The sequence below is a fragment of the Dasypus novemcinctus genome, chromosome 28, assembly GCF_030445035.2.
Source record: "Dasypus novemcinctus isolate mDasNov1 chromosome 28, mDasNov1.1.hap2, whole genome shotgun sequence".
NCBI classification, from domain to species: Eukaryota; Metazoa; Chordata; class Mammalia; order Cingulata; family Dasypodidae; genus Dasypus; species Dasypus novemcinctus.
The window spans coordinates 26,963,421-26,980,739 of NC_080700.1; the positions used below are offsets into that span (position 1 = coordinate 26,963,421).

Here is a 17,319-nt window from a genome sequence, read left to right on the forward strand (position 1 = left end):
AATTCTTCCCATTACTGGTACATTAACTTTGATTACTCGATTAAGATGGTATTTGCCAGGTTTCTTAGCACTCAGAGTGAAAGATCTGGGTGCTATGTGGGCTCCTTGCTTTAGGATGCTACTGCTCCCAGGCTCCCTCAGTGGACAAATCTATATAAAATGTTTTTATATATACACACGTACATACACTTACATAAGTACTGTACCTATCTATATCAATTGAAACTGTAAATTTGCCCCAATATCTCCAATTCCAATTTACCATCAGGGAGTCATTCTAATTTTTTCCATTACTATATTTGTGCCTAGAACTCTTCTTGGGTCCTCTCTTTCCCTCTACTCCATATATCCCATCCATCTGCAAGTCTTACATATTCTACCTCCAAAACACCTCTATCCACTCCACTTCTTGTCCCTGCTCATCCAAGTCATCCTCATCTCGTCTAGACTGCGACAGCAGCCTATGTTTTTTATTGAATGCATTTTATTTTAACAACCGAAAAATTCTAACAGTCTAACAATGGACATAGGTTCCCTAAATTCATTGTCATACAACAGCGAGTATGGACTTTGAAGACCCTAAATTGCAAGAATACCGATCTGCTTAAAACCTTCCAACAGCTTCTTGTTGCCTGTGGAGAAAAATCCAAAAGTGCTTCCCTTGACTTACAAAGCCCTCACCTGACCCAGTCTGCTTTGACAGCTTCCTTACACACACACTGTTCGGGTGAGCAGCCACACTCCGCAGCCTTCATTCCACTCCTCTAAGGTGCTTGCAGGTTTTACCTTAGAGTCTGGGCACTAACTTCTGGGGAGCTATTCTTCCTGGCTAAATGCTCTTTGTCACCTCTATTCCAGCTTAACTGCCTCTACTCAGAGGAACCCCACACGGACTACCCAAACTCAAGAAGACAAAGAGTCCTGTATTGGAATTCGCTGCATAGCACTTAACATTGTTTGATTTTCTTTTTTTCTTGTCTGTGTGTTTGGTTATTGTCTACACCTCTAATACTGAAGCATCATACCTCCCCAGCATCGAGCATAATGCCTGCACACAGCTGGTGCAAAATTAAGACATTTCTTTACTCTGAAAATGGATGACCCCCACTTCGCCCACTTTTTAATCCAGAACCCAATGAGTCATGCTTTACAACTCTATGTCACTCCCCTTCCTCTCCCAATTACTGATCCTGTTAATATTACCTGCTAAGTGATACCTCTGTCTTTCCCCTACCTTTGCACTGTTCTGTCATTTTCTGGTTCACACTTAGCTGATCTCTCTCCTCATAATACCACCCCTCTGCCTCTAATCCCCAGCTACTGAAGGTCGCCTTTCTACAGTGAAAATTTGATTTTTTTCACCTCTCTATGTATAATCCTTCAAAGGGCTAATTATAAAGGATAATAATAAGATTATCACATGCACAGTACAGAAGAGCCTTCTTCCTCTCCAGTCTCAAGCTCAAACCTAAAGCCTCACTGCCGCAGCCTGTTTCCCAACCTCTGCCTCTGGATGGGCCATCCCTTCTGGGGGAAAGGTCCACGCTTCTACAACTCAGCTACCTGGAGAACTTCTGCTTCCTCCAGAATTAACTTAGGCACCACCTTTCTGTGAACCTTCTCAGGGTCGAGTGAGAGCTCTCTGTGCCCAAAGCTTCCCGTGCAGGCCCTCTGTCAGGGCACAACACAGGGTTTTTAACTTCTTCTTGTTTGTCTCTCAAGAGAACTGGCATTGTCTTTTGTTCCTGGGTCCTGGAACAGAGGCGAACATAAAAGTAAGCTTTCCATAAGTGTTTTTCTTAATTTCTAAGTGCCTGAAACAGGTTTTGGCTTTGGTTTTGGTTTTTGTTGTTGTTGTTATTTGTTTGTTTTAGGAGATAATTAGGAACTGAAACCAGGACCTCATACATGTGAAGGAGATACTCAACCGCTGAGCTGCACTCGCTCCCTATTATTATTTGTCTGATCTTTAGATTTCCAACACAAGTATTTGAGTATCTTCCATCTGGGTGTTGGTCACTGTTATCGGTCTTTAGAGGCATAATTGAAAAAGAAAAGCCCCTGTCCTGAGGGTCTCACTGAGCTTGCCCTCTGGAGGGGAAAGATGGGCAGTAAACACACAGGCCAACAAATTGTAATTTCTGTAACTTCAGAAAGTGGTCAAAGTGCAGTAATAAAATAAAAGAAGGGCTGAGTATCTTCTGTGTTTTTTAGTTCGTTTTGTTGTTGTTGTTTTTTGAGGTATCAGCGGCCGAGGATCTAACCCAGGACCTGGTACGTGAGAAGCCTGCGTTCACTTACCAAGCTGTGTTGGCATCCCTTAGTTGGTTTTTTGTTTGTTTTGTTTGTTGTTTGTTTTTGTTTTTTCAGGAGGCACAGGGAACCGATGCCGGGAGGCAGGAGCCCAACTGGTTGAGTCACATCCACTCTCCTTCTATGTTCTTTTTAAGATACTGAGCTCTGCTATCACTGCTGCGTTTTCCTTTAGACAGACTCAGAGCAAAGAAAGGGTCAGCTACAGGAGCTTGATTTACATTTTAAAAGAAAATTAAAATGTTTTCAATTATGACTAAGTTCTCCTTTTAAGGAAAAATATTCCTTTTTCTTGAAAATTCTTTTTTTCAGACTGCCTGAGCTGTTTTGAAACAAACAAAAATTAGCAAGGTACTAATTTGGCCAAGCGTTCATCACACCATGTTTAACCTGCTTTATCATAAGCAATGTCCCAATATTTGTTAGACTATCTACTGCACTGCATCTTTTCTCTTAATAGAGGAGGAAAGGTTTTCTGTTCCAAAATTAGCCAAGGCTAACATATTAAGTTGAGACGACCAGAGATACGAACTTCAACTGTTTCACTGTTTCACATTTCAAACTTTAAGGATCATCTTTGTTCCCACAGGTTCTATTAAAATCTGCTCAAAGTCTACAGAAATTAAAAGAGAAGCTCTGGGGAATTACCTATTAATGAACCTAGATAGTTCCACCCAATTTAAATAGCTTATTGCTTAAAGAGACTTATCTCTTTCTAGTGAATCCAGAAAGTCTTACCCCCCTTGCCATCTGATGACCCTAATTCTCTGCCCCTCACGCTCAGAATTCAGTCTTATTTTGTTGCTTATCTTGAAAAGTATTCTTAAGATACTTTTCAAAACGTCCTCAGATGGAACAGTTATCATTATATTCAACCCCTCAAACCATCTGTATGGTAGTCCTCAAGAATTACCTGCGGGCTGTTGACTGATTTACAACCGTTTTTATTGCCTTGCTGCTGATCTGCGTTTCTCTGCTAGCTCAGTCTAATCCGGCCCATAAAAACAAGCTAAATGCAAAGTCTAGTGTAGCTAGCATGTGTTACACCACATTTTCTCTTAGAAGGGATCATATTTATCTCAGTTTGTGCAAGTGTTGTCCACACAGCATCTTTCTTCTCAAGAAATAGGGCAGTCGTGGTTAGTGATGGATGCAGAGGAGATTTAAAACCCACAATTCCTAGAAATGTGCGCATTTTCTGTCTTGATTATTTGAGAAATAAACAGGACACTGGCTCTGAAGGCATCTAAATTCTGCACTCACAAAGCTTCCTCACCTTATTTTCCTTGCTTTCTTTCCTCCTTAACGCACTGGTGTTTCCCTTTTTCCATGACTCTTAGCTGCTTTCAGAAGAGCTAAGTGGTGAAACAAACATTCTACAGAGAAATAAGGACTATCTGCAAACAGAGGAAGGAAAAGACTTTCTAACTTCTGACGCCTTAAAGCAGCCTTCTCAACCTCCATCTCAAGAACTTCCCACCACTGCTGCTCTTCCTGCCCCATTACAACTGGGGCAACGGGTTGTCTATTGGGGTAGAAGTCTTTTTTTTTCCAAAAGATCGAATGCAACTCATACTGGCCTATCACACAATGACTTCTTGACTTTCCATCATACATACACAGGCCAAACTGTAAAGTGAACTTGACTAATGAGAAAGAGTTGATCTTTCCATGTGATAGAAAAGCAAGGATTTTTCTCTGTTTTGACCAGCAACTTTTCTAGCAAGAAGTACTGAAATTGAGTGCTGGAGGAAGGGTTCAGAGGTAAGCGATTAAAAGCAGATGGCAGGAAATGAGGGAAAATCAGAAATGGCTTGACAAAGACTGAGAACAGGTTACCGCATATGGTTATCATTGATCACTTGTGGCCCCGGAAATGAAGGTTGAACCTGCTTCCTGAAACTTCTTTCTGTCCCTCTAGCTGGTGAGCTGTTCTCAGACAGGGACCATGAATTCCACTCATCTAGCATCCCTGGAGCCTGATAGGACAGGGCCTGGCAAACGGTGGTAGCTTTTTAAATAAATGTCCAGCACTTTGATGAGTGAACCGATGAATGAGACTGCACTAAAATTTAGAGACAAAATGGCCAATAATGGAATTAAGATATCAGCTTTTTGACTATAACAAAAATAAAGCAGGCATTCATTAAAAAGAAAAATACCAGTAATTGGACAAATCAGCCTTTATGTGACAACTGATATGTTAGACCTGGAAGAGACCAAACTGAACAAAAAAAGAAATAAAGACACAACGTATCTGTACGGATTGGGCATTTCTACATCTTCACGGTTTGGAATTTTTTCAATGACAAACATCAAAAAGTCTGCCAAGTTTTGGGTACTTCAGCGATTAAGACAAATGTAGCTTGTTGTACAGTAAACCAGAGAAACGATGACCCAGAAAGGGGAGATGTAGAGTGTCAAAGCAGAAATCAGTTATTCATGTTTACACATCAATGTATACCCTGGCTACCTTTGAGTGAGGAATGTCTAACCTAGGACATCTCCATTTGTAAGTACGAAATGGATTTCATCTAAAAGCACCCTAGTTCTTGCCTTTGTAATGTACTAAATAAGATTCTGGTAACCCCTTGCTCCCATTCAAACCCCAGAGAGCATGGTTGGAAAGGAAGGGGGAAAAAACACCTAGTGGTGAATCTAGTTTCCCCTGAGGCGCCTGCTTCTCCCCAGTGGAACTTTGTCCAGATTGGATCCCTTCTAATGATCCTCCTTCCCTCCAAAAGAAAGCCCATTGGGATTCCCTCATTAGACTTAACCTGGGCTGCCCGTGGGTCTTTATTCTGCTCTACTAACCTTCCCAGCTCTCCCTCCCCGCCAAACAAACTAGCAGCTAGCATCAGCGAGCAGCCGCCACCACCTAAGAACAGACACCTCATTCTAGGAAAAATGTGTTCTCTCCAAATGCCTACGCCCCTGCGCCTTCCTGGCACCACCGTCTCCCAGTTTTTGCCACTAGCCAAGGTACAGCCACCCCCCTACCGGCTGCCGAACGAGAAGTTTGGTGGTGGCGGCGGTGGCGTGTGTGTAAGAAGGAATTCACAAGTACACCGGGAAGGGGCAACGCCGCGAACCCCTGCCCTTGGCCAGGCTTCCCCCGACACTCTTCCACGCTGGCCCAGAGCCCCCCGGGCTCCCCGCCTCACCCTCCATTCCTGGCTAAAGGAGGCTCTTTTCTGAAAGCCAAAAGCGCCTCTGCTGACCACATCTGGGGGGCAGGGGGGCGCGGCCACCAGGGCTGTCCTGCGCGCAAACCCAGGCCCGCCCCTCAGCCCTCCTCAACTCCGGCATCCACGGGTAAAATCCACACCCGTGGCGAAAGGGGACTGCGGGACAGTCGGGGTGGGGGGCCATTCGGGCTGTGGGGCCACCTCCTCCCCATACGGCGGGGGGAAGCCACACAATGGCCCGGGATGAAGGAGCCCGCTATCAAGCCATCAGACAAGGACGAGCGACCACCTGGTCAGCGCGGCCCCGGCGCGGGCGTGCGGGCAGCCGTGGTGCACCGGTCCCGCGCGCAGCAGCGAGGTGGCCGCGGGAAGCCCGGGCTCCCGGGCCCCGCGGCTCGCGGGGCGCGTCGCTCACGCCCGGAAAAGCCCCGGCCCCAGAGAGGGCCCAGCCTCGGGGTGCCCGGGAGGGCGCCGACCCGAAGGAGAGCCGAGCAGCTGGGAGAGGGAAGCCGGCGCCGCGTCGGCGAGGAAGCGCCCCGGAAACGCGGTGCCGGAGCGAGGAGCAGACAAAGGCTCGAGTTGGCGCGCGGCGGTGGCCACAGCCCCGCGCTGGCGGTGGCGCCCCGGCCGCGCGGTCGCCGGAGCCACCCCCCCCAGGGGCTGCCCCCGCGGGCGCGACCTCGCCAGGGGCCGGGGCCGCCCGGAGGTGCCCCGCCCTGGCCCCCGCAGCCAGCTGCCCCGGGTCCCCGCCTCCCGCCCGCCCCGCGCGCGCCGGCTCCCGCGGTCCTCACCCGGCTCGCCCTCCATCCGCGCCGGCGACACCTCGCTTCCCCGCCCACGGGGGCCCTCCTTCCCGAACATCTCCCGCCTCTGTCCTGCCAGGCAGCCTCTGCCTTTACTTTTCGGCTCGGTCGTGTGCCCCCTCCACAAGGCACGCCTTCTGCCGCCCCTACCCCAGAGCCATTTCCAGCCCCGCGCCCGAGGGTGGGGGCGGGAGGGCCCCGCGCCCCGTCCCGGGGGTGCCTCCGGCGAGTCGCGGCCGCCGCGCCTTTCTCTCCCACTCTGACGCGCCCGTGGTTCTTCCCCTTTGTCAAGCAGCGCGCCAGCCAGCCTGCGGGCGCCGCGGAAAGTGGGTGCCCAGGCGGGGTGCGTGTCTCCCGCCAGAGTCCCGCTGTGGCTGCTCCCGGGACCAGCGCGCCGGCTCCCACCCCGGCCATCGCACGTCGGTCCCACGGTCACTTCGGGCGCCTGGGGAGGCCCCGAAACCCAGCCCCCGAAAACGGCCGGAAGGAAAGTGCTGGGCGGGTCGGACCGCGTCGCCGGGCGCGGGATGCGGGGCCTGACCTCGCCCCACCCCCGGGGAACCCGGCGGTCGCGAGGCCGAGGGGGGACGGAGAAGCAGGTTGTCCTCTTGACAAGTGGCCCCCAGGCTAAAGGGAGGGGGAGTCCTGGTGGAAGTGGCCACGCGTGGCGAGTGGCAATACGTGCGGGGCAGTGCGGTCAGAAAGCGTACGGAAGGGACCCGAAGCGGGCGGCAGGTCCTGCTCTTGCAAACGCCCAGCCCACGCGCCCGGCTCCCGCGTCGCTCCCCAGGCGTAAGCGGAGCCGAGGAATCCCGGTCTCCCCGCGCGCTCCGCCGCGTGGCCGCCCCCCTCCCCAGCCCGCGCCCCAGAGGTTCGCCGGCCACCAAGCCTGGCCCGCGGGGACACGCGCACCCTCCCCGAGTGCCCATCCCCGGCGACACCTCCCGGCCCACCCCGGCGGGCCCAGCCCCCCACCCCCCAGCCACCGGTCCCCAAACCCGGCGACAAACGGCGGGCGCGCGGGGCGCGCAGCCACTTACTGGGGCTCAGCAGACACTCGGTAAACCTTCGGAAGCAGCCCGCAGGAGCCGAGGGTCCATCTCCCATGTCGGAGCCGAGCAGCAGCGGGGCCCAGGCGGCGAAGGCGAAGCCGGCGCCTCGGCGCGGCCGCGCAGGGTGGCGGCCGCCGGAGCCCGGGCCTCCGAAGCCCCCGGCGGCGCCCAGGAAGCCGGGCAGCCCCGCGCGGCCGGCGGCCGGGCCGGGGAGGGGCCGGGGCCCGGCGCGGGCGGGCGGCAGCAAACCCTGGAGCGCGGGAGCGAGGAGCAGCCGCCGCCTGCCGCCGCCGCCGCGGGGACTGCCGCCGGGGTGGCCGCTCCGCCGAGCTGCCTCTCCTCCTCCTCCTCCTCCTCTCGCCTCGCCGCCTCCTCCTCCAGCCGCCGCCGCTTCGCCCTCCCTCCCCGGGAGCCTCCCGGGGAGGTGAAGGGAGGATGAGGAGGGGAGCGCGGGAGGGGGGGCGGGGGGCGGCGGCCAGAAGTAGAAGGCAGAGGGAGCGGAGGAGGGGAAAGGGGAGGGGAAGGCGAGGGCGCCGGGGGCGCGGGGGGCGCCCCGGCGGCCGCCGCTGCTCCCGCCGGCGCCGCCGCGCGCAGAGAGGCCGGCGCGGCCCGGGCAGGCGGGGGGCGGGCGCGCGGCGGCGCTGCGCGGGGGCTCCGGGCGCGGCTGCCCGGGGCCGGCTCGGGGCTGCTCCCCGGGCGCGGCCCGGGGGGCCTGGGGGCGGGAGAAGAGCAGCTTCTCCGGGCTGGCCATGAGCCTCCTCCCTCGCCTTGGTAGTCGGAGGCCGGACGCGTGCGGAGCGGGCCCGGACCCGCGCGGTGCCTCCGCCCCGCAATCGGCTCAGCCAGGGGGGCCCGGCGCCTCCCCTCGCGTCTGCCGCTCCCCGCCCGGCCGGGTCCTCACATGGTCCCCCCGCTCAGGGGCCCGGGGACGTGATGCCAACCGCGAGGGCCCCCCGCCCCGGCGCCCGTGTCCGGTCCGGCGCGCAGAGCTGCGGACTGCCCCACGGGGAGGGGGGAGGGGCCGCGGGGCCGCGGACCCCCGGCCTGGCCGCGCGCCGCCTTCTGTCCGCCCTCCGCGACCTGGTCCTCGGCGAGTGCTCGTAAGCAGCCGAGAAAATCCCCGCAGCGCCGCTTCCCGTGGAGGCGGCGGCGCCAGCAGCAAACGCCCACTTGGCGGGGCGGGTGCCCCCCACGCCGCCGCCGCACACGTCACGCGCGCCCCGGCGACACGGCCCAGCGCGCGCCAGGCCGGCCCGGGACCTGCGCGGCCCATCTGGGCACGCCGGGCGCCCGGGGGAAACGGGAGGGCGGGGTTGCACCGCGGCGCGGAGGTGCGGGGCGTGGTGGAGCCGGGCTCCGGGGTTCTGCACCCGCAGAGCCGTCCGGCTCCCGCGGCGCGCTCGGCCTCCGGCCCCCCGGCCCGGCCAGGAGGTCCTCCGGGTGGCGGGCAGGCTGCGCCCAGGTCCCCGGGAGGGTGCTTTCAAACTCGCGTGTTGGGTTGGACTTGGACATAAATAAGGGCTCACTGGGTGGGATAAACTAAGATTTGGAGAATCGCTGCCCGGGCCAGACGCCTTTCCAGATACCCACGTTTAAACATACTGCCTGCGCGCAAGCCAGTTACCCTTCGCTGTATGCCCCAGGGGGATGGAGAGAAAGGAAAGGGCAAACTCTGGCTCAAAAAGGCAAAAGGTGAAGACCAGCGGCTCCAAACCCCAAAGGGCAGCCTCGGCCGCCGCTTTCTAGGACCCCCCCCCCAATTCCCTAGCCACGAACCCCCAGAGTTGCCCTGAAAAGGAGCGCTGCCGCCAGATGTGCGCTCAGAAAAAGCAGCCGCCCGAAGTTTGGAGAAGTTGGAGCGCCAGCGCGCAAAGATGCGCAGAGGTCTGGCCCCGTAGGCGCGCGGGCCTGGAGTCCCGGGAGCAGCCCGGCTGTCCGAGGAGTGGGAGGGGTGGCCCACGGTGGCAAAGGCTGTTCGTTTCTGTCTTGGACGCCCTGGACTCGAGTCAGCTCCCCTGCAACTGGAGCGCGCGCGCCCAAGCCCCACTTTCCAGAAGGGCAAGGCGGTGGCACCGAGCGCGCGAAGCCCAAGCTGGGGCGCAGCTGCTCCCGCTGCCCGAGGGTCCGGCTGCCACCGGCACACGGGTCACCCGGGACATTTCCCCTCGACGTTTTCTTCCCTCTGTCCAGTGTTCACGGGTTTTTATTTGGGAAACGTGCTCCATAGTCTCCCCTCGGCTATGTTTTTTTCCCAACTCCCATCCAAATCGCCCACAATGGCAAGAGAGTACGTTTGGATCTGCACCAAGTCGAGCAGGTCGGACGTCCGGGATCAAGGGCACGTGAGACTCTCCTCCCCTAGCAGAAGTCCACGGGCGTGTCCTCGACTCCCGGGCGGACGCGGGGTGTCGCGTGTAACAGGCGCCAGTCCTGGCACGCGTGAGGTCGTCCTCCCTAAAAGTGCGGAACAAGAAAGTGATTCCGGTGACTCTTACCTGGCGGGGGGTGGGGGGGTGGGGGGGTGCCGTCGCTTTTACAATTTTTTCCCGCAAAGAAAAAGCTAGAGGAGCCGATGGAACTACAGAAGCCTTCTCTCTGAATGCCGCCTCCTCGCGTGACGCTCGGCGCGCAGCGGGGACACCTGTGGCTTTTGTTGGGAGCCAGGAGGGGTGCGCCAGCTGCCCACGCGCACTCCCGGGCAGGGTCTCCGGGGATGCCCGCGGTTATTTAGTGAAGATGTATTTCTCCATGGAGTGGGTTTTCGTTCATTCCTGTAGGTTCAACCTGTTTCCTCTTGTCATCTCAGTTTCATTAGTTGCAATCTTGAAGTCGTTAAAGTAAACGTCCAGTTACAAGAAAATTTACATTTGACTTGAAAATAAGGAACCTTGAGGGCGCGCGGGGAGAGAGGGTGGCGGGGTGGAAAATGGCAAATATTTGTTCTCTGAGACTTCGTTAAATCAGGACGCAAACTTTCGAATTCTCATTAACCCTTTTGTGGAATCAGCCTTCTTCCGTTTTTTCGTCCTTCTTTGCCAGTTTCTTGCTGGAAGAGACACATTTCCTGCGCAAATTAAAAATCACAAACCATAACAGGGGGAGAGGAACAATTTGGGGAGGTGTTTACTGATTAGCAATTGCATTTTGCTAAGTGTTCTTCCTACTTAATAATGGTCTCTACGTTTGTTAATATAATAAAAAATTCAACAACTTTTCCTCCATGAACTATTGCTAAATCAGAGAGTTAGATTACCAAGACATACACGTAAAGGTTGGGTGGTTCACCTCTGTGTTTAGGTGTAGCAACACCTGTAGAAGGTGTCTTTTGTGGTTTCCTTTCCTTCCCTTTGAGTTTTTCTAGTGATATATCAGAAACAGGAGGGGACTGTGTCACCAAGCATTTATTAGTCCAAATCTTTTATAGCTAAATGCACTGGTCCATGATTAAATGGACGCTGCATTCTGATAGTCCCCAAGTCTGCAATATAGTTACATGTCAAAGTGTTATCAGATTAGAGTTCAATTAAAGCATAACTGAAATTACTACTTGTACCTGCGGAAGCATAGAAAGAGCTATGCCAGAAGTTCAGACCGCTGCTGTGCTCTTGTTAAAATAAATGATTTCTTCCTCATCAGTTAAGGAAATGCCAGCCTACATTGCAAAGAACAAAAATTAAAAGAAGATTAAGAGGAAAGTTTAGAGTAAAGGTGACAAAATTATGATGACCATTGCTACTACAGTAGGTCAACGTTTTAAAAGAATATAAAGTATTTTTCTCCTCACTTTACCAAGGAAAATGATCAAGTACGAGTTTTATATTGGTAAGGAAATTTTACATTAGTGGACTTATGCAATTATAAACATGTTTAAGTCCTCCAAATACTCTTCCATATCTTATTACTTTTAAATTAATTCTCTATTAGTTTGTTTTGTATTTTATGCATAATAATTCATATAGAGAAGAAACAATATCTGACTGGTTATTGTCTAATTTGAATGATATGTTCTTAAAACTTTAATAGGTCAAGGAAGAGCCTAGGAAAAATTTAAATGACATCCTCCCTCATAGAATTATGAAATTCCTGTATGATAATTTAACTATGCAGAACTAATTAGCAGCCTAAGAGTTAGGTTCACAACTAATACGGTTAAGATTTTATGAACTTTTTGGCAAACATGCTGGTCTGTATCTTAGCTGATTTTATTTGACGAATTTTGATATTAGTCCTTACAGCTGTAAATGTTACACTGCAAAAGAGATTCTTGGATAACGTGTTTTCCCTTTAAAATTCTGGTAGCCTTTCTTTACAAAGCTATGAAAACCAACTTTAATTAAATGTGAAATTCTACTTCTATAGACACAGTCTATAAAAAGGGCACAATCTCTTTACTTTGATTTTGATTTTTGTGACTTATTTAAAATAATTACCTGAGAAAAATGCCTCATAAGTGTCGTTGCCAAGTGACTGTTGCTTTCCAAGTTCAATGAAAAGACGTGGGATTTGTATGTTAGTCTTCTCAACTGAATAACTAGTAAATTGCCAATACAGATGCCATTCAGGTACATGTTATAACACACAAACCCTCTGCATTCTAATAGCTCACTTATCCACTCTTTGGTGTATTAAAAATGGAGTTCAGCTTCTGGACACTTCCTCGCAGCTTCCCATCAAATGCCTCACTACTAAGTTTTCTGTTTTTGTCTTTCCAGGAAGCCTCTTTCAAGTTTTCTTTACCCTAATCCATCACATCTTCCTTGAAGACACACTTGGAATTTATCCATTTACTCTGCATATGTTAGCATGTTGCATGAAATCTCTTTTTAAGAAATTTAATACAGCTATAATTTGACTTGCCAATTATGTTTTAAAGAGCATGCCATCAGGGGCCATGTGTCTTTTGCCATTCAAAATCTTAAATAAAAGTCAGCGCACAATGGACATTCAGTAATTGCTTCCCTACCTGTCACCTGCATGCCAATGATTACAAGTTTCTATGAATGTTGATGCTAGCAAATCTTGACTAAAGTGAGAACTGCATTCTTATAAGGTGTGTCATCCTCAAGCCTACAAAGAAACCACACACACAAAAACACAAAGCCGTTATCTTTCTAGTAAGAAAAAATATTATTATATAGTCAAAATACTGAAGCAGACAGTCTTGAAATCAGACCAAGATGACAAAAACAGCTCTCTCAGCATTTATATTCTGAGATCTTCAGCAAAGATTCAATTACATTATTTTTATGAATTCAAACGTTAACTATAAACAAACTACAATTTTATTATCACATGGTTATGTCATTAAACAACTACAAGCCAGTATAGCTTATTTTATTCTCCATTTTAGAAAAAACATCAAAATAGCATTTAGTTCTCAAAATATTTTTTTAAAGATTTATTTATTTATTTAATTTCCCCCCCTCCAAATATTTTTGTTACTATGCAGAAGGTACAATTTGCTGTATGTCAATGAAAGGAAATTGCATTAACTGGTTAAAACTTTCATAGTCCAAGTGAATCTTCTTCAGTACCCATGCTTTCTAAGTAAAGGGGAAGTATCTTTCTTGATTAATAATAAGATCCAAATGGAAATTTTACTAATCAAAAGGAAAACACTTAATTTCCTCCTTAAAATGGTCTCTGCATAATGTCTCTATCTAGTCCTGAGTCTACTGATGTCAAAAAGTACTGTGGAGGTTAAATAATTAATACTAAATTCTTATAATACTGTATTAACTCTGCCAATAATATTTTCTTGTTATGATACAGAATTTCAATTTCCAAGATGTTGCCATTAAAAAAATATTGATTCACTTTAGAAACTCATTGGGATTTGCAGAAGACTGAAGCAAACTAGATACAAACTAGAATACAACCATGCGTTCTGTTTAAATAATCAACTTTCACCAAACTTTTCCAAGTCAGATGTATCAATTTAGCTTGAGATTCTGTTTTAAGAATCAAGTGAAAGCAGTGTGGGAATTGTATCTAAAAAAAAAAGGGGGGGGGGGAGGTGTCTAAAGAAAAGAAAATATCTTTTTAAAAGACCCAAAATCCCATTTAAAACATTTAAGTAAAAAGTGAGCATGAAGAGGAGGTAGGGATAAAAAACATTAGCTAGGGACTTTGTCCAGATTCCTATAAATACATTATTTACTAATGAACATATAGTCTAACACACAGTTGGCAAAAATGATCATCCCACACTGCTCCATACCAAAGGGCCCAGACAAATGATTTCATGACGTTAGAATTGTATATTGTCCATATTGTTTGGATAAGCAGGTTTCCATCTGTTGCTTGGGAATCTTTTTCTTGCAAACATTTTTTTTTCTTTTAATAGCCAGGTTTTTACAATGGGCCTGGACATGTAAGCTGATCTAGAGGTCTGTATCAGTTCTGAGTAAAAAGGGAAAAAATTGTTGGCTATTCCGGGTTTGTCTCAAAAATAATAAGAATGGCTCGTTCAATCTATAGAAAGTATTCCTCTCTGTTCATGTCAAAAATATAAAAATAAGGCAAGGCCCAGGACACAAGTGGGGGCTTCCAAGTTTGGTTCCAATGAGACCAGATTGGATGGGCATGTAAGAACACAAAAGAGGCACGGTGCATTCTCATGGGTGACGTGTTCCCACGTCAGGCCCTGACTTACAAGGATGATAGCGTTTAACGCGCGGAAAGAGTTGGCTTTTCTCTCAGAGCTTCTCTTATTAAAGAGCCAAGAGGAGAAAGGAGAGAGAGAGAGAAAGCTCAGGCTTCTCAGGCTTCATCAGTGACCCGCCTCCCTCAGCGACTGGCATGCATTACACTTCGTTAGACACCCAGCAGTGAGGCAATTTTTGTCCGGATTTGTATTTTACCATATAGATGGTCCCACGCTAGACCTTTGGCCTTGACTCAGGAATGCCATAGGAGTGCTTTAACCAGCTAATGCAATTCCCAGAGTCTGTAAAAGCGATGGCTGTAAGAGAGAGGTAGGTAGGTAGTATTTATATAGTCAATCTTTTGAAATGGACCTTTATGAGAAAAATAACTGATAGAAGCCAAAAGAGAAGCCGCCTTTTTTTTCCCAGCCACATTTACCTTGACAGAGAGCCACAGAATCCAGTAAAAATCATTCAGATTGGTAGCTGGAGTAAGGGTTGTTGAGATTAGGCAATATGTGGCCCATTCACATACCTCCCATCACATTCGATTCAGAAACTGGGGTTTTATAACTTTGGATTTCTATGCTAAACTAATATTGCAGTCATCTCATTTGCATCCACGTTATTCTCCTGACAATGGAGGATACGAAGCAGTAAAGTGACAGGGTTCCGTTGTTTCAGAAGAGATTCTTTCTAAAGGATCCTCTCAGTCTCCTGAATTCAAATCACTTGTCTTTTCAATGACTCCAGGTTTCCAAGGAGGTTATATAGTGACCTACCAGTGTGCAAGAAAGCTTTCCATTTCTTCCTCTCCCTCCAGCACTCCATTCAGGTAGAGATTTCCACTGGAAGATTCCAGAAATCTCCACCCCAAAAAGTCTGGGGCTCCTGGCATGTTATGCCAGGCTATACCTACTGGTGTGCAAAGTAATTCTAAGGAGAAACCCTTGCTCCGCTCACACAACCTGCCATCATGGCTAAAAGCAACCAAAAACAATGTTCTTTAGCCTATCGACCACCGGTTGGAAAAAAAGAGACTGAAAAGCCAAACTTACTCTCCTAACTTGAAATATCCAGAATAAACCTCAGGCTTACTTTCTACTTTTTATGAGGTATTGATCTACGATGTACCGGGCTGCAACACAAATTCCGTCTTTACAGAAGAGCGCACCAAGGCAAAGTGGCATGAAGTCATTTGTCAGTTTTGCTCTCCAAGTCAGAACCATTATCTCGAAAAGGACCAACTGACCCAAGAGCAGGTCTATGCAATGGGGGTTCAGTTGGGCAGGAACCCGACATCTGGGCTCCTCCATTTGCTCAAGTTGTGCCATATGGCAGAGTGCCAGAAAAAACAATCTTGCCACACCTGGATGGTTAAGATGGCTCCTGGGAATGAAAGAGGGGAAGCCGCAGACCGGCAAGGCATTTGTACATATCATGTAGAATTTGTACATCTTCTCCTTCCAAAGAGTCTGATGCCAGGCTTTCAGGCCCTGGAGGGGGCACCCCGCTCTAAAGACATGTATGTGTCCTTGTGCATATATTGACATGTCCCTAACACACTTAAGGTGAATCGCCAAAAATGCATTTGACTAAATACAGAAAATTAAGGCAATTATATCAGTTACCATTCGGCAGCTGCTTCTCCCCCCTCCAACCCGCCCCCCCCCCCCCCCAATCTGGAGGCCTTAGCACAGGTACACTGAGAAACATAATGGAACAACATTTATGCAGAGTCAACTCCTTTGAAATTGAAAAGAGAAGTTTAGGCAAGGCGAACCTGTGCACTTTGAATAATTCTCCCACTTGATTTAAAAATGCAATCGAATAAATAAAACCAGGTTAAAAACAACTGCAACTTATATCTGGTGATCACACATAACTGGCAGCTAAATCGTCATCTAACTGGCAACTGAATCATGATCTAATCACCTTAATTAGCCTGTGACTATTTCCTATGTCTACCATTTTCTAGTTCCTGAGGTTGCCTAGAAGCAGTCGTATTGTTTACAGGGAAATTAAGCATGTTAGGAATGGTTGAGAGGGCTGAAGTTGCCTGGAGACTGAGAAGACCTCAAAATGCCAGGATTATGGACACTTTAGGTAAAGAACCAGAATGGGCATAAGTGGATTCCAACAAATTTGAAGTTAATGTCACACGGGGAATGCTGAGGTGAATGACTATAGATTCCCAGATTGAAGGAGACTTGATGACATTATCGCACAGGAGACAGTGGCCTCTTGAATAGCTAGCCATTCCAGTTCCTTCCCCCCAAATGGACAGTTCCTGCATCTGCAGCTATCTGAGCATTTTTCAGATGAGACTACAACGGTGAAGGGGTAAAAACTTCATAGGTTTTCCAATTGATCGATGCTCAACCCTCTCTTTGTCAAGTGGGTCACTGTTTTTGGATACTTGAGACGAAGTGATCCACACTATAAATTACAAAAGTCTACTTGTTTTTGTAAATATTGTCCAATGATTGCCTGGAGTGAAGCCCCTCTTGTGTTTTAAACTAGTCTGATTAAATTATCCTAAGCCTACTCCTAATGAAATGGGTAGAATAAGCAAGTACATAGACAGAATCTAGAATATAGGTCACAAGGGGATGGAATGGGGATAGGGAATAGGAGTTAGGGTTTAAAATGTATAGACTATCTACTAGCATTGGTAATGGATGGTGGTGATGCTAGCACAACATTGTGAAAGTAATTAACAGCATTGAATTACGTATCTGAATGCAGTTAAAGGGAAATTTTAGGTTTTATATATGTTCCTGGACTAAATTATTTTTTAAAAAGTCCATGGAACCACACAACACCATGAACACTATGTTAAATCATGGAATATAGTTAATAGTACAATTATAAAAATGTGTTTTCACCAATTGTAACAAATGCACCACACCAATGCAAAGTGTTAGTAATAGGGTGGTATATGGGAATCCTGTATTTTATGTGTAATTGTTCTGTAAACCCACAACTGCTCTAGTGAAAAAGAAAAGAAAGTCAAACAAATGTGAAGGAAGGAAGGAAAACAGGAAGAGAGGAAGGGAGAAAATTATCTTAACCTTCTTCCCCTGAAAGACAAATAGACAGGAAGGAAGAAAGGGAGGGAAGGAGGGAGGGAGGGAGGGGGAAAGGAGGGGGAAGGGAAGGGGAGGGAGGGATTACCCTGAACTTCCCCTGAGACCAGTAAACCTAAGAACTTCATTTTTAAGGAATGAAATAAGCACAATCACCCAAGCGTGATCACAGAGTAAGTATAACCCCTGAAGAGACTAAACACAGCCAAGGAAAGTTTACCCACTTA

The 17,319-nt window shown here is 48.9% G+C and overlaps 1 protein-coding gene and 1 long non-coding RNA gene across 6 annotated transcripts in view; both read right to left on the reverse strand.

Moving 5' to 3' along the window:
* PDE10A (phosphodiesterase 10A) overlaps positions 1-17,319 on the reverse strand; it is a 763,936-nt gene that overhangs the window by 345,277 nt on the left and 401,340 nt on the right. Inside the window, exon 1 of one of the 5 annotated variants that reach the window (XM_071212527.1) lies at positions 7,345-7,513. The exons of 3 other annotated variants lie outside the window; for them this stretch is intronic. In XM_071212527.1, the coding sequence (XP_071068628.1) occupies positions 7,345-7,411 (67 nt within the window). In that variant the 5' untranslated portion in view covers positions 7,412-7,513. Of the gene's footprint in view, positions 1-6,292; positions 6,511-7,344; positions 7,514-17,319 lie in introns of those variants that run through there. One more of the 5 variants, XM_058289689.2, reaches the window with a different exon arrangement.
* LOC131276445 (uncharacterized) lies at positions 9,544-12,395 on the reverse strand. The gene is made up of 3 exons (XR_009183919.2): positions 12,320-12,395; positions 10,910-11,008; positions 9,544-10,420 (listed from the first exon to the last, which is right to left on the reverse strand). It is a non-coding gene; the product is annotated as an uncharacterized lncRNA (long non-coding RNA).